We start from the raw sequence: 23,664 nt of genomic DNA, 5'->3' as shown, positions 1-23,664 counted from the left end.
ATATAAAAAAAATAGCTAGTCCAAAATTAGTTTGTTAAATTTTGGCTATTTATATTCAGAGGAAATTTAAACTAATATAATGTTTCTGCATGAATTTAAGTTTTAGTAAATAAATACTTTTTCTTTGTGCTACTGATTCCAATTTGCAGCCTTGTGGCTGTCTCAGATAAATTGTTTTGAGCTATGCCAGGAGTAACTGGAAACCTACTAGAAATTTTTTCATTGTAATATCTCAACAACTTTGCAGTCTTTAATGGATTTAGTCTTCACATCAGGAAATACTCCTGTGATGCAGAACAAAGCAATTATCTTTATATATAGAGGGGCTAGGGAGCTTGATCATGGATGTATCAGAAATCTGTGCTATAACAGAGATTGAGCCTAAATCTTGCAAGAGCTCAAGATTTTATTCTGCCCTTCATGTTTTGCCCTCCCTTTTAAATATTCTGTCATGCTTTCTCATTGTACAGACATATGGAAAACTAGATGGAATTTACCAACTTGAATATCAGTGACAGGATTTATGTCCCAAAACTCCTTGCTAGCAGAATACATGGAGCACATCATCTGTGCCTGCTCTGCACTTGCTCAGAGTGATGGCTAACCTCTGTGAATATCAGGGTAATGACAAAGTCCACCTGGTCTAAGTGTTTTCAAGTATTTTCTTTGTTAGAAAAAGCTTTGAAAATACAATAACATATGCTGCCTACCATTATTTGATTATTACTTGATTTTGCATGAGTGCTAGCCATATACCAAGCTGACCCTGTGTATTCATTTTTTATAAAAATGAGCTGACATAAATTCTAGATTCTGGTACTTCTACATAAATACAACCAGTTTGGTTAAAACACTTTGCATAAAGACATTTCAAAGGTTTGAAGCTACAGTAGTAGAGAATTGATTATTTAATTAGTGTAGGATCTACCAGCTTCCTAACCCAAAGCTGCACTGAACTATTTTTTTCTTCAGCTTTCTTGTGTACACACGAGCTCAATATCTGCTGTACCTTTACTCACAGAGGTAAAAATCAACCAGTATGAGCTTTTTGTGTTTCAGGAGCTGAAAGCCTGTGTGCATTACTACACTGTCCTTTTAATGTTTCAGTCCAAACCACAAAGAAGGTTTTGTATGAAAGAATGTAACATTTAATTAAATCTGAGCCCTCAAATGCCAATATGTCCACAAGTGTGTTATGGCAGCAGCAGTGTTTTACGTGAAAAAGCATTTTGATGCATTTCTTTTAAGAAGTAAACTGATCTTTTGCCAGCAGTGGGGCAAAAGTATTCATAAATCTTTTGTTGTGATCATCCCTACCTATGTCCCCTACAGTAGAGTTGGGGTTACTGTCCCCTTCATGACCAGGTAAACTAAAGTTATTGAAGGAATGTAAGCAAATGATGTCACTTTCCTTAAAACTTTACACAAATACTGAGGAGAGATGATGACTATGAGATGTTAGTGACTGTGCTGGTAAGTGCTTTTCATTTACATGGGAAGTTATATATGTCCATGAACCTGTATTCTCATCGCATTATGGATTCAGGCATCATTCTTGATCTCAGGTCTTTCTGTCAGACTCTTCTGCAAATCCAGGCTTCAGACCTAAAGGGCTGTAGTGAGCTCATCTTGTAAGCATTGCATGAGGGTATTCTTAACTGTGGACAGCCCTGTGAGGATGCCTATTTGGAAGTATCATTCCAATTTGAAGCGTTTTGATAAGGAGTAATGCACAAGGTGAAGGGTAAGGCAAAAGCTTTCAAGTACTGTGTTTCTACTTGTTAAAAGGGAAGAGCCAGTGAAGGAATTAGAAGAGAATGACAATTCAAAGAAGCAAACTAGGAAAATATTTTTGCCATACAATTTGTTTATACGACCAAGACAGAAACTTTAGTAGGTGAGATATGAGGAGAAACATCATGTGAATTTATAGCTAGAAAGAGGGATAGGAGAATGAGGGGCAGAGAGTTTCTTGAGAATAAATTGAGACACTGTGTTGTGATGAGGAGTCAGAAGTTACAAACAAACAGGATACCTTGATTTTGAACTTTACTGACAGACAAGATTAAAAGAGTAGTTCATAGTGACTAAGAGTAGTAGGAGTGGGGAAGATGAGGAATCTGAAGGGGTGAATGATTAACAGCTCTGTCTTCTCAAACTAAGATTGTCAGAGCAGCGACACATGCACACAGAGGATCAGAAAAGCAGACTGAGGTTTTTATGTCAGACAGAAGGGAACAGGCCTGGAGTACAAAGGGCTGTGTCAATTGTCAACATGGATATGGTGACTGAAATTCAGTTTATGGATTAGACTACTCAGATACAAAGTATGCAGAGAGAGACAATGTGAGGAAGATCGTAGCCCTCAGAAATTAAAATAGAAAGTTGAGGAAGAAGTAGGAAATAAATAAAACTGAGAAAGAAGTTTCAATGTGGAGGGAAAATAAGATCCCAACAAAGGGTGAACAGGATTGGAGTGCCCAAAGATTTTTAGGAAGTGCTAGTCTAGAATCTACCAGGTATGATATGAGGTGTTAGTTCTAATATTTGTTTATATAGAAATCATTAACACAGACACATTTAATAAAAGTTTCAAAAAATCAGCTGACCAGCAACAGAATTAATGGTAAAAGAATAAGGCACTTCCCAAAATTTTGCAAGAATTGTGTTTATTCATCCACATATTTGACACATTCTTAGCAAATTAGGAACATGGACATACTATATCCATGTTGTTAAGCAGTAGGTAGTTGTAGGAAGGTTTCATAGATTTTAACTTTTTATCAGTATGTCCCTAAAGACATTAGGATTTTTATAATCAACTATTACAGTGTGAGTTCTAGACATTTTATTGGGTAATTTTGCTAAACCTCTGTGGTAGTTGCACTTAAGGATTCTGTTAATTGTGGTAATCAGCTTTCAGAAAATGTTAACCCATGGCCACATTTTCTCTCCTTGTATTTAAAGAGAAAAATCTCCATTTCTGTCAGATGCTACAGATTTTCCACCTAACTGAATTAAGAAATAAATGATATCAAGTCATTGCACTTTAATATCTGATTCTAGATAAAAGGTGTGTGGACAACAAAACTTTCAGAGGGAGGTGCCTTCAGCTGGAACTTGGCAAACCTGCAGGGGAGGGAGAAGTTAATATTTTAACTCATAGTCTTCCATTACCTTTAATCCTGCAACAAGCTAAGAAATCCAGAGTGTAAATGAGCAGATGTTCTTAACAGCCTTCTAGCAGCCTGCTTTTGTAAAGAGTGCCAGCTAGTGATGTTCACTGCTTGTGGAAAACCGGCTTTGAGCTGGGGTAAGTGTTAAGGAGAGCAAGTGAAAGTCCCCCTCTCTGTACCTTGTAAAATGAGTGTGTGTATATTCACGTTATGGAATACGAAAATTATGTTACTGGATTTGGAGAGGATATCATAACTCCTTTGCTAGAGCAATCTCTTTACTAAAGGAGCTTAAGCTGCAGAAAAACCACATTATACCTTGGGTATTGCATGTAATAAAATGTTATTTAAATGAAAGATATTGAAATAAAAGTTTCAATTTAGGAACTCGAGTGTATTGTTGTGAAAAGCCTAGTCACTTATGTTTATAGCTTCATCTTTTTACAGGAAGAAGTGTAGGGATTCCTCATGCTTTATGCAAGTACAGTAGGTTTTAGATAACAAGATCAGGTCCACAATTTGCCTTTCTGAAAACCTACAATAAAAAATGAAAATAAATACCACCACCACACAAACTACAAAGGTGAAAAAATGCTGTATGTTGCATTTTCCTACCTCCTGTGGCTAGGGACAGAATGCAGACATGCCACAATAATGTTTTTTATTTCTACTGTTCAAACCATATTAATGAGAACATCATTTTGGAGAACTAATTATTTCTATTTGTCTTGTGTCACACTTTCTAATTCCCCTATATTAGCACAGCCAAAGCAAATTAATTGCTTTTCCAGCAGTTGAACCTTGTCCAAGAATGAGCTCACATTCCCTTCCAGTTCTGCAGTTTCTAGGAGTGCATTGTGTCAAAAATTTCTCTTGATACTAAACATAGCCCAGAGAATATCTTTGCAGATTTCTGTTGCTGCTCACTTGATGAAATTTATAAGTTTAAGTGACCCACTAGGAAAGATAAAGTTCTTAGCTGCAAGATTATACATCAAAACAGTTAAAGTGAAATTAAAATTAAATGAATGAATCTCACTGAAGCAAAAAAAGCAGTAATTAATGGTTCCCTTAATTGTCTTCATAAAATATTTGCATGGGTCTAATTTGCATAATTTGCATGTATTAATTAATCTTTCAAAGGAATTTTGTGCTGAGAGAAGCCAAAAAATCTCTTTGTTTTATTTAACATCTAATGAAATATTTATCTTCGTTAATGAACTTCTCATCTTCATTAAAATAAAAATTGCACAAGTTTGTATGTTTTAAATGTTTTTATAATTGAAGTATACAAAAAAAAAAATCTCTTCAGACCTACAGTGTCTGAAAAACAAACACATTATTTCACATTCTGTGTCATTTTGACTACAGCAACATTGAATTTTGGAGAAACCCTCTTCCCTCCACCAAAAGTTTTCAAGGGTTTCAAATTATTTCAATTTCTATTCTTAATTGATGATAATTTTTTGGGTTTTAATATTTTATAAGCAGGGATGACAAAGCAAAAATTTTGGTATATTTTTAAATTGTCAACCTGTGATACTTCAGAGATTTTATAGAGCAGATATAATGCACTGAAAAAGAAACTAGCATCATAGGTTGGAGTTTAAAATACTGCAGATACATGATATGAGGTTAGTTTATACTCTGCAAGACTAGCAGCTGAGGAAAACAAGAAAACGGTTTGTGAGTTACTACCTGGCATTTAATGATTGAACTTGGAGTAAGCCTGATGAATATAAGTTACAAAGGACAGTCCTAGCTGCCAGGATCAGCAACTTTGACACAGCATCCAAAACACCCAGACATGCAGAATGAGACTGTGCAGTGAGGAAAAAAAATTATCAGTATTGAAGTTTTGTGCAAAATCTGAATATAGAACTGCAAGGAGATTAGATGAATTCAAGAGCTATTTCTGTAAAAAAAACAGGTATAAAAGGACAATGATTGGGTGTTTTGGGAAAAAGGTGAAGGCTGTTACTTAAAATGAGGACCACCTAAAATCCCAAAGTAATCTATCAGCTACTTAATATTGCTGGAAATAGTCTGTGGACAAAGAAGACAAAGTATAGGTAAAATAGAATCTATACAGAATGTTAAAACTGTGCATAGTAAGACAGGTGAAAAGGAGTTTCATTCAATTCAAGGATGAGTACAACATTATTGGAATAATGAAAATAAACTTGAAATGAGGAAATGATTGGGGGTTTATAATTTACAAGGAATTATATTGCACAGTGAAGCAGCACAATGGGATTTTTACTCATCTTCAATATGCCTGCATTTGCTTAAACCCTTGAACAACTTTATAAATACATTAATTTGTTTGCATTCATTTTAGACATGCAATACCTGAGACAGCCAGGCCTGCAGAGACCAAAAAGTAGGTGCTCTTTAGGAGTGCTTTAGAATTTAATAAACAGGATGTTTAAGCTATCAAGATGGCATACAGAGTCATATATTCTTTACAACATTATCCTATAATTTTTTTCAACTGATAAGATAGAGTGGGACTTTGCTGATACCATTATGGCAGTATAGATATTGCTCTGTGTTCTGAAAGTGTGGAATAGCTGCTGAGGCAATGTAATTATCTATAAAATACCCAAACACTATCAGTGGGAGGGATGTGTTCCACTTCACACATTTGTGGGGTAGATGTCTTTATCTGAGCTATTTGGCTGGACTCCTGTTAAAGTCAATGAAGAGTAATAGACACATCTCTCCCTTTGAAGAAAATGAATCACAACTTCTAAGTTTCTTCCTTGATTATAAAGGGAGTCTGCTAAACCAGCTCAAATGCAGCTACGTGCAGTGCAGGTGTCTGAAGTTAATCTGATGATTTTCATGTGTTGTGTATTTTCCTTTTTGCTTGCCTCAGAATTCCAGCATCAGTTGTGACAGTAAGCACACCAGAACAGCTGCATTTTAGTCACTTCTTGTAACTACTGATGTTAGAAATGGGTAATTTTGCATCAACAATTCTGGAAAAATATCCAAGCTTGACAATTCCTTTTCTGTTTCATATAACTCGGAACAGTTTTGAAAGTTGCATAAAGCATGACTCTCAAATGTAGGAAAGGGAATTTGAATTCTGCATTAGTAGTGAAGCTTTGCAGCATGTGTTTCATTTGGATGCTACCACACAAGGCACAAGGCATGAAACAAGAGTCAGAAAATCATTCTGAAAACTCTGAAATAAGAACAGAAGCAGCCATAAACTGAAAGACAGGAAAAGAGATAGATGAGGGACCAAGAAAAGGAGGTAGATGGAAGAATCACAGAACTCTAGAAGGGAAAATAGTATCACATTACTCATACAGTTTCATTATATTACTGTAACTTTATTACTATATCATTACTGATTAGCAATGGATAACTAGTTAATGTTTTGCCTTTTAAATGTAGTTATGCTTGCAAACAAGATATTGTTTGCAAGCACAACTGGAATTAACTTGATGTAGCATAGAAGTCTTCAGTGTAGGCTGAAGACTTCAGCCTTGCTTGTCACCCTTGACCTCACTGGATATAGAGATTTCTGTATCTATACAGATATAGAAATATCTATAATAGAGTCCATCCCATTATAAATAATAATTAGAATACCCCACTATAGACTGCTACAAACAAATTTAGTAAGCTTAGTCCTATTCCAGAAAAGCTGAATTCAGTTTCTGGAGGTGAGAAAGTAATTGCTTTGGTGGTTGTTATTGTTTGTCATGTATGGAGGTTTTTTTCCCATACAATAATTCCATTTTATAGCAAAGGTAGTAATTATACTCCAAGATTGTCTAATTGCAAAGAATTGATGAAGCATTTGACACAGTCACAAGAAGTATATGCTAAGGAGTCACTCTTTTGCCCATTTTATATTTTTCAGAAAAGAATTAAGTGGATAGTATTGATTTCAGAATTAAAATGGTACCATTTGTTGGTGTAGCTTATATACTTTATATCTGATGTTTTGCTCTTGGATAGCAAAGGAATACCTCATGTGGCATGCTTCAGGGCATTTTTAACCAATGCCTTAAGCCAAAACCAAGTTTTCATGCATGAAGAAAGAAATAATATCTACTGATATCTTGATGGCAGCACCGATGCTTTGGTGTCACACAAGGGTGTTGTGAAACTTAATTAATATTTGTAAAGTATTCTGGATCTTGGATGAAAGGCACAGTAGAAGTTCAGTTATGTTATTAACTTCTGCTTTTATATTTTCTTTGGTGATGGATCAGAGTCCTAGGCATTAGAAAGTGGCAAGGAGAGGGGATACAGCAATTTACAACTATTATCAGCTAATTATAGTTAGTTTCAAATTTTGTAGAGGGAAATAGCTGGAGAAATATTTTACGGGATTTAGCAAACTAATACTTGATAGCCGAAATTTTGTATAAATGTGCCTTACCTGAATCATCATATGAGAAAAAATGTAATGGACTGACTTACCTTAATTATTCTACATTAGATCAGAAATGGTATATTGCTGAGTGACAGCATTTTGGTGTAGTACAGGACTGTCTTTCCTTTATGATCCTAAGATAACTGAGGGGTCAGAAATCCTGGTCAGGAGAGTGAAAGTTCAACAGTCACTTAAAATATTCAAGAGAAAAAAAAGCAGTTAGACTTAAAATGTAAATAAAACTGTACTGTGAGATTTTATCAGGCAGGCAGCCCTTTGTGCAGTGTTAAGAGTTAAGAAGGCAATCATCTTCCTAAAATATCACTCCAACTTAATTGCTCTATTTCATCAGTTGAAGAAAAAGAAAAAAAGACAATCTTGCCATCAAGAAAGCTATATTAACTTTAACTAGCTGAGGGTCTGATGGTTTAATTTAAAAGTGGCCAAAGATTTTAGGTTTTGTCCTTTCCGTCTTTGGCAGTAATATTAAAAAAGAGGCATTTTTGTGTCCTTGAGAAATAGGAAATATTTGTAATAATTTAAGATAAACAAATTTTTAATATGTCTGTAATACTCATATAAATTTCATCTTGCAAACCAGAAAAGCAAGCAATTGCTATGCTGAAAGTACTGTAATTCTAAAAATAGTGTTCTCTCACAGTGCTCATTTTTTATATTGATATGATTAAGAATGAAACAAAACAGTTTCACCTTTCTATAATTCAAGAATTTGGCTTTCTCATGGATTTGATGTGGAATTTGACCCATCTCTATTAGTATCTCAAGTACCTATGAAATTTAAAAAAAATAAAGTCATCTAAGAAAAGGAAGTTTAAAGGAAGTGAAACTAAAATTAACACATTTGGAAGGACTACTTAGCCAGCATCATGTTCTATCAAAGCTAAAATTTGCTGTCAGCAAATATCTATAATAAGTATTCTTCCAGTGAACTGCCAGCTGGCTTGTAAAGAGGAAAATATATTCTATAGAATAGACTGCTAGCTTTAAAAAGAAATCTTTTGCTTTTGCTCATTGTAGGGTTTCGTAACACCTGAAGGACATCCTGGGAGACAGCAGCATATATAATGATAATGTGATGTCATTTTGTTTTTCCTTGCTGAGAAACACAAAGTGTGTACCAGTAATGGTAAAACCATTTTTTCTATTATATTCTTGTCAGCCTTATTTTTTAAAAGTGATGCAGCCTCTAATAGCTTAGGAAAAGCAGCAATAGTATAATAGTGTGTTTTGTCATGGATGTTAGAAAGGATGGATCTCAATGTGCTACAGCTGGCCTTGGAAACAAAGTGTTATGAAAGCAGGACCAAAAAATTTACAGTGCTGCTTTATGTGCATGAAATTAGAATATGGATTGTTGAAAATATACAATGCTGTATTAGATAATTTAAGTTTTGACTTGTTTATTTTGTCTATGTGTTGATTCTGCAGATTTTGCCTGTGACAAACTGTTGGTGCACCCATTGCATTAAAAGACATGTATTTTTCATGATATTGTTTCATACTGCAATATGCTGGCTACAACTCCTTTCAAGTAATCAAGCTATATTGAATACAAACATAAAATAAAAAGCAGCAATAATTTGCTTTCATTTTTAGCTTTATACTCTGACTCAAAGATATACACTCTTAGCCATTGGAGAGAGAACAGTATCTTTGCACGTTGCTGAACTGGACATAAAATACTGTGGCTGGATCAGACTCCTTGGCTTCACTGGAAATACTGGAAGCATCATAAAAGTAGTACACTGACTGGAGGTTCAGTTCCATTTTCACCCTTGCCATCAAATTTGTTATGACAATCACAGTCACTTTCACTGCAGTAACTATGCCATCCAATGCAATCTGGCTCCCAATGCTAAAATATTGAAAGGCTCAAATTGTGCTTGTATTAAAACATACCAATATCAGTTTTATTCCAGTTCCAAATGGACAATAGTCCCAGAGCTTAATCTTAAATATTCAGTGAACAGAAAAATCCTCATTTTATAAGGTTTCCCTCTAGGTTTTTTTATATTCTTGCAAAACCACTGACTTAGTTTTTCTAGCTAAGATTAACTTTATAGCCAAATATATTTTACCAGGCCAATTATTCAGTAAATATATTCAGGATATACTCAGGTTTTGCCTCTTTTTCTACTTACATAGCATAGCATTACGGATAGTACTAGATGGGCTTTGAAATCTGCATTTTCAGGCTCTCATATCACAAATATATTCATAAAAATCATTTAAATACATCCATCATCCTGGAAGACCACTCAGAGCTGAGTTCCTTTAAAAGACTTGTTTTTTTTCTCTTATTATTATTTAATGTATATACAAGGAATGATCAGATGCTCTTCTCTGATAAGCAAATCAATTAATTTTATGTGCATATTGTGGACTGCATTCCTTCTCTTATACTAGTAGCCTGATCTGAAATTATTCCAGTCTAAGTTCACCTTGAGCATGGGTAACCAGCATCTTAAATGCTGTTCCAGGGAATGTCCTGCAAGTGACTTGTACAATGCCATTAGTGTGTTGCTGTTGACAAGAAACACTAAGTGGAAAGCTGGGAGAGATGGGGATAGGGAGGGAGATGGGTGGGGAAGAGTAAAAGCAACCAGGAAGTAACATTTTTCATTTCCTCTGTCTTGAGAAAATCACACTTTGAAGCAAGAAAATTTTACACTTCACATATTTTGCACCGCTCATTGCTTCTGGCTGCTAGGTAGTCACTTGATCCCAAAGTCATTGGTTAAGACTGATCTGTGGTTTAATTTAGCCATTCTCTTTTCTCTTGCTTACTTTTTGATGATGAACCATGGTGTTAAGTTCTCTCTGGGAAGGCATGCTGCTTCCATATGGTCTGGGATTTCTGCAGTGGGGTGCATCCAGGACACAGTCTGTCATGACATGCTGTTTTTTCTGAGGAGTCTTTACTGGCAAAGACACAGAGTGGTGCCAAATTCGAACCACCTGGCCCTAAGGCTAATTGAGTTTTTCCTGGGAGGGTAGAATAATCATTTTGAAGTACCTCTCTGAAATTATGTTACCACTGAGAGGGAATGGGAAAGATTGGATTGTCACTGCAGTTCTTAGATGCATCTATGAAGATGTATTCAAGATGGAAGTTTACAATTAGTAAAAGGAACTAGTTTGAACTCTGAATTGGAAAGCAACCTACCAGGGCTAACATTAGCAGTTGCCACAGAAGCAGAGTTCCCTCATATTATAAAATTATGGTAGTTTTCATTCTGGAAAAGAAAAAAAGCCTTTTGTTTAAGTATTGCTTCATGGCTAACTACTGGGTTAGACCCCATTTACATGTTTCAGCTTGAAGTCTTCCTCAGAATTAACATGAGCTGATTTTTTTTTCAGCTTTGTAGTTATGCCGCTCATGCTAAGCCCTGGGAACTTCATTAAGACCTATGTCTATTTCTGTGTGGTGGAAGGATTATGTGTGACTTCAGTTCATAGCTGATTTCCTAGGCCATGACTTCTGGTTTGGTTTCTCTTGTCTTGACTCTTTTTCTGGAGCTGAATGTCACTGCCGAGTGCCATAAACTTGCTTTCATATAAAATACCTAAAAGCAGCAAGGTAATGTTACATATGTTTTGACATCCCATGCATCCTTAATAGATTTTCCATAAGCTTGCTGCTGTGCAATCTATCTATTTTACAGCCTCATTCCTTCCTGTTCTGCATGTGACTATTTCTTCATGTTTAGCATTGGGTGGTTACTCTGTTTTAGCACACAGATGAGAGCAGGGGTGGTTGTGTATTAAAGTGGGGTGCTAATGTGATACTGATATTACGAAAGGATTCCACATTTTCCAGAATTATATATGCAGACTAATATAGCTTTCTTTAAGTGGCCTCTATTTTCCAGTAGACTTTGGAGCAGTTTAAATGGCATCTGGTACATGCTCTTGTATTAATTGTGGTGTTTAATCTGAAAACAGCAAAACACCATTCTGCCTTTTAGTTACTTGTGCAACATGAAATTCAAATGACTTGTTTAGAAAAGATGTGGCTGGGAGAGAAGGGTGAGGAAGGTTTGTGATTCTGTGACTCAGAAGAGGTGCTCTGCATAGGAGTATGTATTAGATCTAAGTCTTTTCTTGTGTTCTGAAAAGTAATGGAGGCAAAGCTCTAGAAAAGGTAATACCATAGAAAAACTCATCTTCATAAATTATTTGTATCTGCTGAAAGAAATTAACATCACACTGTCTGTTGATGGAGAGTACTAACTATGGCTACAACTATTCCAAGCAATTATCATGACCCATGTTACCTTTTCAGAATTTTATAAAAGATTTTTATTATTCATATTTTATGACAGGATGTATAGTTGTTTGCACCTTTATCCTGCCTACTGTATCAGCTTCTAGTTGAGTGATGGAAAGGATTTGTGTGCATTTCTGTTTTTCCTTTAGATGGAGGGTATTTTTAAGGAAATACCCACTTACATGTACTTTTGCATAGATACTTTCTGTAATTCAGCCAAACTGCTGAAAGCTCCAACAAACACTGGTCTCATGTATTTTGTTCCAATTTCATTTTATGACCACTTTTTCTCTCCAGAAAAGGAAAGTAATTCCTTTTTAAGTCTCTTTGAAGCTTAACTGTATGATTGATATCTTGTATGTAAGATTACTTTAATGATGATATTTAGTGTTAAAAAGCGATGATTTGAGCAAGGCACTAAAAAAGGAGGCAAAATGGAGAGAAGTGAAAGAAGACTGATCAGACTAAAGGAATGAATAGTAAATTCTGTTTCCATCTGGACTTAACAGAAAAAAGCCCAAAACCAAAGAAAGGCAGAAAGTGCCAGGCAGAAACTACATTCCAATATACAATTCTTTTTCAGTTTTATGCTATCAGATCCAAGGTTGCTTGCTGATACTAAAAAAAAGTCATTTATGTTTCTGGAAATACAGTAACAAATAAAGCACACCTTTTTGTAGAACGTCAAACTGTTTTATGCAGGACAGATTGCTCAGCACCAAAATTATCCACACTGTGATACAAACAGCACTGAACACAATGAGCTGTGGAAGCTCACAAGCTGATTGTATTTAGCTGTGACTTCATCCTTTAATAACTTTTCCACATGATTCTTCAGTTGAGAGGGTTTTGTTCTGTTTTGTGTCTGTTGTTTTTGTTTATCATTACTGATTTTTTTTTTTTACTAACATGAAGTGACACAGTACAATGCCTGAGTGACTCAGGTTCAGTGCTTGTAAGTAATCAGTTCTGTTGCCTTTTTTTGGATATGGCTTCTTCTGTTTATACAAATAGAACAAGGGTTGCTAAGTTTGTGAAGCAGCAAGAAAAGATAGTGTGAATTAAAAAAAAAAAATCTATTTCTTTCAAACAATTTCTCACCTTTCTAGTTCAGTTTTTTCAGTCCTCAAAATGGCCAGTTTTATGCATAGTATATGATCTTTAAATAATAGAAGGTGACATATTCAGGTACTCCCCTGCTTTGTGAGTTTACTAAAGACCGGATTGCTGACCTTTAGCTTACTCCCACAGATACATGGGAGTAATGGAAATAAATATTAATGATTAAAGCACATGGTAAAATCACTGAGAGAAGATAGTTCAATATTTAAAATAACTGTGAAAAAAGGTATTTAGATGCTCTTTTTTACCCATCCATGGTTTAGTTTTATATCTTATACTAGAATTAAAATCTCCCACATATAAATTGCTGCTTTAAAAAGAAACACATGGACATCTCAGTTTCCTGAATATTTGTACTGAGTATTAACACAAATATATTTGTACATGAATGTTAAGTAGAGAAATGAAAGGTGTATGATTAATAACAATATGCAAATTTGAAACTAATTTATTGGTGTTACACAAAGGGCAGACTGGGATGGTGTTTGGCCAAATATGTTTACATACTTCATATTTGCATGCGTTTAATGAACATGCAGTGTGAAATCACCCATCTTTGCATAAAAACGGGATGGGCACTTTTTTAAAGAACAAATTGCTTGAATTTCAAAGCCTCAATGTTTGAGCCAGCTTTCCTGCATCTCCTGTACTCTGCTGTGGAAGCTGGCAGTGGATCCATCCACATTCCCCACCACAATATCTACTTGTGCTGCCAGTAACAATGTCAGCCCAGTATATATCTCTCCTTCCCTTCTTTTCAGTATTGAGTTGTAAAACCTCAAAGTTCTAATCAACTCTAGACACTAGGAAGAATTATTTCCCCTGACAATGTACTGTTTTGCACTTTATTAGGAATACTATGAAAAGTTATGTTCAGTTGATTCCATGACTGAATTTTACAAATGATGGGCTTTTTGTCTCACACTCTGCAAACTGGAAAAGACTGAAGTTCATCATAAATTATTTTCCCATTATTAAAAAGTTAGACTCCCGTCTTATCTTCCATCTTTGGAAAATAAATCCTCTTGTGTCTCAATTTGGAATTAAATAAATGAGGAGTATACAATAGTTGTTTCCTTTAAGTTTTTTTAAAGAAGATCTGACTTGACTGAGAAGGTCTGATCTTGACTAAGATCCCTTCCATCTGCCACAATATGCTTGCTTTTATTTTGACTTCCCACTGCTGTCTTATCAAATACCACATGAATCATTACCATTTGTTTGCCATCCCTTTCTTTTGTTTTGTTTCTCTTCCTCCAAATGATTAAAACATCAGCTTGAATGAATGGTTAGAAGTACACTGTGATTCACATTTGCCCCATCTTATTAAAACAAATAAACCAACCAGTTATATAATTTTAAGGTGCTTGAGCTATGGCATGCAGATGCTTTTATCAGCTCTGGGCTGAAGAGGTTGTGTGCACTCGGGCATGCACGTACAACTGTTCTTTGAAAGGGACAAACCTCATTAAGATTACAGGTGCCTGGAAATAACTTCTGAGAAAATAGCTACCATTTTCAATAAAGCTACTTCCTAACAGGAAATGCAATTTATTATGTTACTTAGCACAAATGAGCAGCTTTGCTTTGATTTAGATATGAGTAGCCCCATTTAAGGTCACAAATATTTTATTTCTTTTATGCTGAACTTAGCAGTTTTTAATGGCTGGAGGGTCTGGCAGCAGTATACTCAATTCCAGTATGAAGCATCTGCTGCCTTTAGGAGCACATGGGCTAGTCCTGGGGATTTTGTGTTGCAACATGTGATTTTAGAAGAGGACCCTTAGCTTAGATCAGCTCAGTCACCAGCCTTAGAGATGGGGTTCAAATGGATTTTTATGAGTGAAGAACCTTTTATTTCCATTAAATACATATGCATATATAGGGTTTTTTGTTGCTGGGTTTTTTTTTTTTGGTTTTTTTTTGGTTGTTTGTGCTAATATTGTCCTTAGAGGATTCAGCTAACACTGCTATTATCTTCCTAAGCACAAGGAAAGAGACTGAGAAACCATCAGTACATGAAATCTCTGTTACCTAAAATGGAAAAGAAAAGAAACAGTAGTTTGAAAGTGAGAACAGAAAAATGGGAAAAAACCCAAAAAACACACCAAAAAAAAAAATCACAGAAAATTTCAGAGCCATATTTGGGTATAAAGTTCCTGTCTTCACAACAAGAGACATCAACCTCTGTTCTTTGAAAGTACAAAGAGATGAATAGATACACTATTTAAAAAGCCTCAAGACCCATTTTGAGTGAAAATTGGCTTCTATCACTGGCCTGTACCAGTTATATTTGACAAAAATATGTTAACTGAAGTTAGGACTTCTAGCAACTGAAAATTGTGGCTTCTTTGATGTAAGGGTTCTTGGATCATGGGCTGGGATTTACTATTCTACAGCTTACCAGTTAAAATTTAAAAAAATGGGTAAAAAATTTATTCAAACCTTGACATCCCAACTTTCCAAAGCTCACACTGAGATTTCATATCTTGTCATTTGTTTTCTAAGCAACCTGGTCTAGTGAAAGGAAACCCTACCCATGACAGGAGAGTGGTCCTTGGTGATCTTTAAGATCCCTTCAGCCCAAACCATTCTGTGATTCTGTGATTTTCCTTCTCACAAAGTATTTTGTCCTTTTCTTCTTAACTTGGACTATGGGGGTTTCTTTCTTATCAGCTCTCTGTGTCAAGCTGCTGTATCTTTCTGTCTGTTTGGTCACTTGGTTGGTTGTTTTCAGCTCCTAACTATAGAAAATACTATCCTTTTCCTGAGGAGAATTTACCTCAGTAGGTTTTTGTAAGATAACGAGTGACTGAACTCAGATGTGACAGTACACTTTGGACATTGATTTACAGATTTTCATAAATTAAACGCTGCAGTATTATTGTCATGATGATCACTGTTACTACATTTATTTTTAAAGCAACTCTGAGAGTATGATTTTTTGGATGGCAAACAACCGCACTGGGAGTTGTACTCAGTGGCAGAAATGCCCACATTACCATCTAATGGACAACTTATTTAGTTTGCAGCTGAAGACAAAACCTAGCATTTCATTGTACATTTTTATCAGTTTACAAGGTTGCATATTAATATGAGTGGGTTTGTGTTTTTCCCTCTGAAAATACTGGGCCCATGGAGATACTTACTGCAAGCTGCCCACAGAACACTGAAGTGAATCATTACCCAGATGACATCTCTGTGGGAATGCATTTGGAGACATATGATTTGTTTCAGCATTGCAAACTTTTATGTCAGTTCCATTTGTTTGTTTTTTATAACATTTGTGACCTTTTAACTATTTGGGCATGTTCATCCAAAAGCCTCAAAATGAATCTTAATTAAAAAGAGTTGATCTAAAAAAATACTCCCTCACTCTGGGTAGAATTTCTGTCATATCAATCCACAGACAAAAACAAATGATGTTTAGGAGTAGTGGCATTTTCAGTTTGAGTTACTAGCATGGGCTTGTGTGATCTTGCTGAACGCTGCCATTTGCAAAAGAGCAATTAAAACAGATGACAATCTGCTAATCACACACAGTTCTATTTGGAAATTTATCACTATTTTCCCAGTTTGTGTTTTTGCTTGACTTCCTAAGACTAAAAGTAAGTTTTATGTACTTGTATTGTATATAACAGTATGTAAATTTGGGAGAAACTTCACCACAGATCAACAATTTTCAGTAGGCTAAAAATATACCCCAGTGTTGTAAACATCCTTATTGTGTGTGTGGGTCTGTGTGTGTGTGTAGTATATGTTTGTATGCATACGTTTTGTGGCTAAAATATTGCATATTTGTTTTACATAAAATTGTTTTTACACTGATAGAAAAATTCTGCATTTGTTAACAGAAGAAAGTAATGCAACAGGCCTGCGTAGCTGATAAATTAAAGCTGATTGGGAGGCAGAAAGCACAGGCATCCTCAGGATTTAGGATTTAGAAGTAGTGGCATTTTCACATTGGCTTACAAAGAATGAGCTGGCTCGATTTGCTGATCACATTCAAGATTTGTAGGTTTTGTCTATGATTTTAACCTTGAAATCATTTAAGGCCTATCAGTGATAATATTCCACTTGTATTCAGATAGGAGCTCTGGCTACACCTAGAGGCAAAGTGATTCTGGTGGCTTTGACAACAGCACTGGGAAGTTCCTATCATTTGGAAAGAACCTCAGAACATTGGGAATAGGGAGATCAATGGATAGGAGCAAGGTAGTAGGAGTCACCATTGAAAAGAGACAGCAGACAAATCTAGGGGTTGTATTTGGTCACCACTTTGTGATGCGAGGATTATTGTTCCTCTGCAGATCTCTGAGTTTTATGTAACACAGTTTGAAGTCTTTGAATTTCTGAAGTGCACTGCTATTTACCTGTTGCTCATTCTTCATGAGTGGCTACATGATCTTCTCAGCCACAGTGTTATGGCAACTTCCCTGTGCAGCCTGTTAGAGTTCCCAAACACCCTCTGAGTAAAGAACCTCTTTCTGATAGCCAACCTAAGCCTCCCCTGACTTGGCTTTATGCTATTTACTCAAGTCCTATCACTGGTCATGAGAGGGAAGAGATCAGCCTCTACCCCTCCACTTTCCCATCTGAGGAAATTGAAGACTGCAACAAGGTCTCCCTGAGTCTCCTCCAGGCTGAACAGACCAGATGACCTCAGCTGGTCCTCATACAGCTTCCCCTCCAGACCCTTCACCATCTTCATTGCCATCCTTTGGAAGCTCTCTAATAGTTTAATGTCTTTTTACCTTGTGGCACCCCAAACTGCCCCCAGCACTCGAGGTGAGGCTGCCCCAGTGCAGAACAGAGCGGGATAATCCTGTTTCTTGCCTGGCTGTGATGCTGTGCCTGATGCACCCCTGGGCTGGCCCTCCTGGCTGCCAGGGCACTGCTGACTCATGTTCAACTTGCTGTTGACCAGGACCCCCAGTTCCCTTTCCATGGCACTGCTTTCCAGCCTATCATTCTCTAGTCTGTGTATACCACCAGGATTTCTCCATCCCAGCTGCTGAATACAGCACTTGCCTGTGTTAAACTTCATATGGCTTGATTGCTTGCCTCTCTCAGTTGTCAAGGTCTCTCTGCCCTTGAGAGAGTCAATGACTCCTCCCAATTTAGTGTCATTGACAAACTTAATATCCCCTTGAGTTCTGTGGCCAAGCTGTTAATGAAGATGTTGAAGAGAACTTATATATATAAACAAGTATCCTCTTACTTTGTAAGGAAGGAGCTTTGTAGAGCTGCGCTTTTCTATTCTTATTCATTTTCTGTGGATACAGAATACAGGATCTGATAGTGTCATCTTTTAAAAGTGAAAAACCTGCTATTGATTTCACTGCCAGGTTGGATCCTTAACCAGTGTAAAATAGAGCTGACTCTTGAAACTGTACTGCTGTTCATCTTTTGTTGGCTGCTACAAGGGTTCTGCTGCCTGCAGCTGTATTTTTAATTGAGAATTAGTTTTAATACATACTTTATTTTAAAAGGTAAATGGAGACCTAGTATAATAAAACTGCTGGTTATCAGAATGTTAAGGTGTGGGAATTTTACATAGCACTCATTAGCAAGTGTACATTCAGGATAGCCAAAGTGCTGGTAGATATGCAGAGTAATACTCCTACAGAGGTATCTAGACAGCTTTAGTGCTGTAAATGTTTATTGTGTTTATTCAGTATGTTTGGGAGATCTATATGGAAATGTTGCCAGTAGTAGAAGTAGCTAACCCGTACTTGATGCAGGTTTTCTTTGGAGATGGTTTTCCAGGCCTTCAGTTTTACTGAGCTCCATTTCAGGGGGCCCTTCTTTCTCTCCTGAATTCCCATAAGTATTTTGTTTGGTTTTCATGCATTATTTTCATGCAAATAATAATATAAAAGTCTTTAGGTTAAGGCCTTCTCAATTCCTTTTTATTTCTCTTCAGTGCAAAAAAAGACTATAAAGAGCAAAGAGAATGGAAATAGTTCTGAGAAGAAGCACTTTTATGTAGTGGAAAAGTTATCATGTACTCCAAAAAAAAAAAAAAAAAAAAAGAAAAGAAAGCTAGGAACATAAAAAAGTAGGGAAAGGGGGTAGAAAAATGTAAGAAAAATGTAAAGATGGGGAGAAAGTAGTAAAAGGGCATATGCCTCCAGAAGCTCACAAAAGAAAACTAGTGGTAGAAAAGGAAAAACAGAGGGACATTAGATAAGAATCACTGCAGCAGAGTGATTCTATGGCTTCCCACTTTTCCCAGCAGCTCTGATAGAACTGGAAAGGGGTGTGCAGAAGGTTTTGCAGCTGTAGTGTGTACTTTTGTCTGTTAACTTTTCAGGTTAACTTTTCTTTCTCTCAAGAATTGCAGTAAATTCATGGAGGTGATGCCACATCTTTCAAAGATAACCAAACATTTCAAAAATTTCAGCATTCATTTGTACAGGTTTATCTCATGCAATTGCTTCACTGTATATCTAATTTTTACTGTATATCTGATAAAAAGTTCTATAGACTGATTCAGAATAAAAATGTTGGACTAAGAAAATCAAAACAGAAAAAAACCTTCTGAAATCTTAGAAATATTTGCTGAATTTACTTAGATTTAAATAATTTTGTGTAAACTTTAAGAGCTGAGATACAGCTTGTAGTTGCAAATGCTTATATTCTAAAATATAAGTTGTGTTAGTAATTATGCACTGGGGAGGATTAATTGCTTCATAATGTGCTTTATTCATGTGGGGCCAACACTTTTTACCCTACAGGTCAGAAAGCTAAGAAACTTTTCTGTCTGTTTTCTGTTTTTTAAAAAATAATCATTTTGTTGCTATCAAAATAGGTGTATATAAGGTGTTCATATCCCAAGTGAAGAAAAAACTGCTTTGTACATAAAAATTAGGTGAAAATATGTTGTGCCTGTATGTTCTCTTCAAATTTTTCTAGATCAACTGTTACTGGGTAGGTGAGCTCAGTGTTCCTCATATTCCCTCACATATCTCACTTAAATATGTGCTCCTCACTTGGGTGGAAAAAATGTTGTGAGAAATGTGCTTACATCTTTACCATAGTAATTGTTCAGTTAATCTCATTTATGGGGGGAAGGAGGCTATACTTCACTGCTACCGTTTAAATATCCTATACTGGGTTCTATATAAATAGCTACAAATGTGCACAATGGTTACATTACATGGTATATTTAACAACACAGCTAAATCAGAAAGTGTGAGCTATGCCTTTAGTGATGGGAGTACTAACGATTGCATGCAAGAAGATTTTTTTGCTCTGCAACCATGAAGGAAATAATTGCTGTTCAGCACTATTCAGTTACGTTTGCATATCAGTAAAAACACATGCACAGAGGCTCCACCTACATTCCTAGTGCCCCAGCACTGATACGAGGCCAGCATACATTAAAGCTTCAGAGCTTGCTACATTTTTCACAACTTGCAAAGTGCATGTGGTTTTCAACAGAGTTTATTTGACCACTGGCAGATGAAATTGACAAGGTGACATTCAGGTTTTATGATTTTCTTTTCTTTTGGACAAAAAGTACCATAGGGGACATTTTACAGATTTGTTGCATGACTGCTTCTGCTGAGATTGTAAATCTTGTGGGATTTTTCCTCTATTTGATTCATTGAAGATATAAATGTATAAAGCAAATGTTTCTCTTTCATATTTTAGATGGAAGACTTTATTTGAAAACTACTGTCATGTATTGAATTTTTCCTGCTGAAAATACGTGTGCTACGGTAAAGAACGTTGCAGTGAGACATTGGCTCATAAGGAGTTCTGTGGAAACAAAACGTTTTCAAACCAACTTCCTCAACTTCATTTATCAATGTTCTTCAAAAGTGTAAAGAATTCTGCAAGAGTGTCCTCCTCTGGTTATCTCCTGTGACTCAACCTGGAGATCTAGAGAATGTTTGTAAATGTCCAGTAGCACTGTTCTCACAGCGAAAATCTGCATCTCTGTGCCGGACTATTGTATCCAAAATTGCAGGCAGTTAGAACAAGGCTGAGTGTTCCCTTTTTCAAGGAATGCAGACTTTCTCCTCCTCTGATGATTCTATATTTGAGCACATCCAATGATCCTTCCAGCGGTGTTCAAGTACACTTACAGACTGTTATACCATACCGAAACCAGCAAGACAGCTCAGAAATGAACTTGTAGAGGGCATAAGAGGATTCTTATTTTAAAAAAAAAGGAAAAAAAAAAGGTAAAAGAAGAAAAAATTGATACATTCAGTTTTCAAACAATGATCGTGGGTTTTTCTTCTAAAGACATTTTTTCCACATGCTTTCCAAGAGACCAACACATATATGTTAGACTACATTAAGTGAAATCAAATTTTGTGTAAGTGAAAAGAAATGCTGAATGTAAACAAACTGTTTTACCATTCACAAATTCTCTTTTCCTAAAATAAAATTTAAAAAAATAAAAAGAATAATAATTTCTCATTGTAAACTGGCAGGGGTTTATGAAATAAAAGACTTTGCTTCTTATCAAAATGTTGGTCACATGTACAGTATATAACACAAATCACACAAGGAAGGTATTATGTATGCAGTAGAAATCTAGAGTTTAGGAAATGAAACTTTTAGATAATATTGTTTTGTCACCCTGTTGGTCAGAAAGACACCTTTCTAGTTTTAACGCATGCAGGCATGTAAATATTTGTCCTGGAGTCACAGTATTACTGAATGAGATCTTAAGCATCTGGTAACAAGTCAGAATTCTGTATCAGCCACTTTTATTTGTATATTGAGCCCTGGTTAGTGTCCTGACTAGTGCACTTCTAAGAATGGACTGTGGCTGAGCAGCAAGTCAAAATGCCAGAAATATTTTTATATGTTAATGTCATATTACGTCAATGTTGCTAAAAAAAGAAAACCTAACAAACACTTGATGTATCAGTCCAATTCCACGTAGAACTGAGTGATACAGTTGAAGTCTGTTGTCCCTCCCACCTTGTCTTAGGGATGGATGGTTATGTGTTACTTTCACTGTCTTTATGAAAGCTACAATATGTGTTTTCACCTTTGTGCTGATAACTGGAAGTAAGCTGCAAAACACTGCTTATTACATTACTAGAAGTTATGTTCTTTGCTTTGCATACTTTTGGGTTACCCCTTTAAAGACTGATTTTGTGAATCAGTGCTATTACTGTAAGTTTTGTGATTATGCTTTCTTCATCTAATGTTTTATGCATATAAGATATTATTTATTACATGGAAACATATCAAAACCTTAAATGTCTAAGATGCCTAACTTAAAGCAAATATTTCTTTAAAAGTAGTTCTGATTGGATATTAATAATATTTTGTCCAAAATAAAAAAAAAATCTAATGTTTTGTAAACTCTAGCACTGAGCTTCTGTAGTTTGTAGGTCTTCCTCGCAATACTGGTACACATTTATTTTGTGCAGTTCATATTTACTCCACCACGATCCTTTTTTAACAATAGAAAGATGTATATACAAGTTCACATCACAGTAATTTTTTTAAAGAAATATTGAGCAATATTTTTCATTAAATATTGTTGTCTAATACTTTGTAGTGATGTTATTTTCTAACCATGATTCCTTCATGATTGTCATAGTTGCTTAAACACACATGGGATTCAGTACTCCAGTTTTTTCGTATGCAGTCTTTAAAGGGTTAACAGCTGTAAAGTTAGATGGACTTGTGGCAAGCTTTTGAATCATTCATATCTGAAAGAGAATTAAAAGCCTACAACTGAAATATGTACTAGCATTTACCATTGCTCTGCTCCTTGCATAGAGTCACCTGTAAGTAGGTTTAGTAGTTTTACAGTATATTCTTTCAAGACCTTTGGGAATGCCTCAGTGTTTGGCTTGGTACATAAACAGAAGTGTTAAGGAATAAAGGGGAACCAATTTATGAGCTGGATGTTTAGAAAGAATCTTGATAAAAACCGTGTAAATATTACAGACCATGAGATGTTACCGTAAGTTGAAGTTTTTTGCCCCTCTTTAGTTTTACAGGTTTTGGGTTGGTATTTTGGTTTTTGGGTTTTGATTTGGATTTTTTTTTTTTTGGCATAGATTATGAAGAAAAGTTCTCCTCATGTTATTGTTTATATGCTTTTGTAATCTTAAAGATATTAATGTCTAGTTGTTCTATATTATAACCATATTTGCGCTCTATGCAAGCCCTTGGAACAGAACATACTCATCTTCATGTAGGACCTATGAAAATTGTCTATTTTTATCTATATATTTAAAGTTTTCTAAAAATGAAAAAAGGTTATTACGAATTTTGTTGTACAAAATCTGTACAAAAATCTGTTTTTACATCATAATGCAAGAATTGGAAATTTTTCTATGGTAGCCTAGTTATTTGAGCCTGGTTTCAATGTGAGAACCACGTTTACTGTTATTGTATTTAATTTTCTTTTCTTTTCAACAATCTGCTAATAAAACTGTCTGAAATCTCCCTGCGACTTTATTTACAGTTCATCTTTATTAAATTTTCTGAAATGTATAACATCAGAGGAATATTTACTTTCTAATGGGAGGCATCTAAAAACAACGTAAGTCAGCTCTTTGTAATGTGAGGCGAACAATGCTGAATGATTTTATTTAACATGCAACTGCTTCTATCTCTAATATGAATTACTGTGGTGAAAAACATCATAAAAGCACACTCTGTGGTTATTGTTTAACAAGCATATTTTC

The 23,664-nt window shown here is 35.5% G+C and overlaps 1 protein-coding gene across 6 annotated transcripts in view; it reads left to right on the top strand.

Moving 5' to 3' along the window:
- DACH1 (dachshund family transcription factor 1) overlaps positions 1–23,422 on the top strand; it is a 353,381-nt gene extending 329,959 nt beyond the window's left edge. For all 6 annotated transcript variants that reach the window (XM_050978249.1, XM_050978250.1, XM_050978246.1 and 3 more), the window contains one exon: positions 20,648–23,422. In XM_050978249.1, coding sequence (XP_050834206.1) covers positions 20,648–20,685 — 38 coding nt within the window. In that variant the 3' untranslated portion in view covers positions 20,686–23,422. The remainder of the gene's footprint in view (positions 1–20,647) is intronic.
- The last annotated feature ends 242 nt before the right edge of the window (positions 23,423–23,664 follow it).

Source organism: Serinus canaria, chromosome 1, assembly GCF_022539315.1.
Source record: "Serinus canaria isolate serCan28SL12 chromosome 1, serCan2020, whole genome shotgun sequence".
NCBI classification, from domain to species: domain Eukaryota; kingdom Metazoa; phylum Chordata; class Aves; order Passeriformes; family Fringillidae; genus Serinus; species Serinus canaria.
The sequence above is the reverse complement of the archived record's forward strand: the minus strand, read 5'-3'. Positions and strand labels throughout refer to the sequence as shown.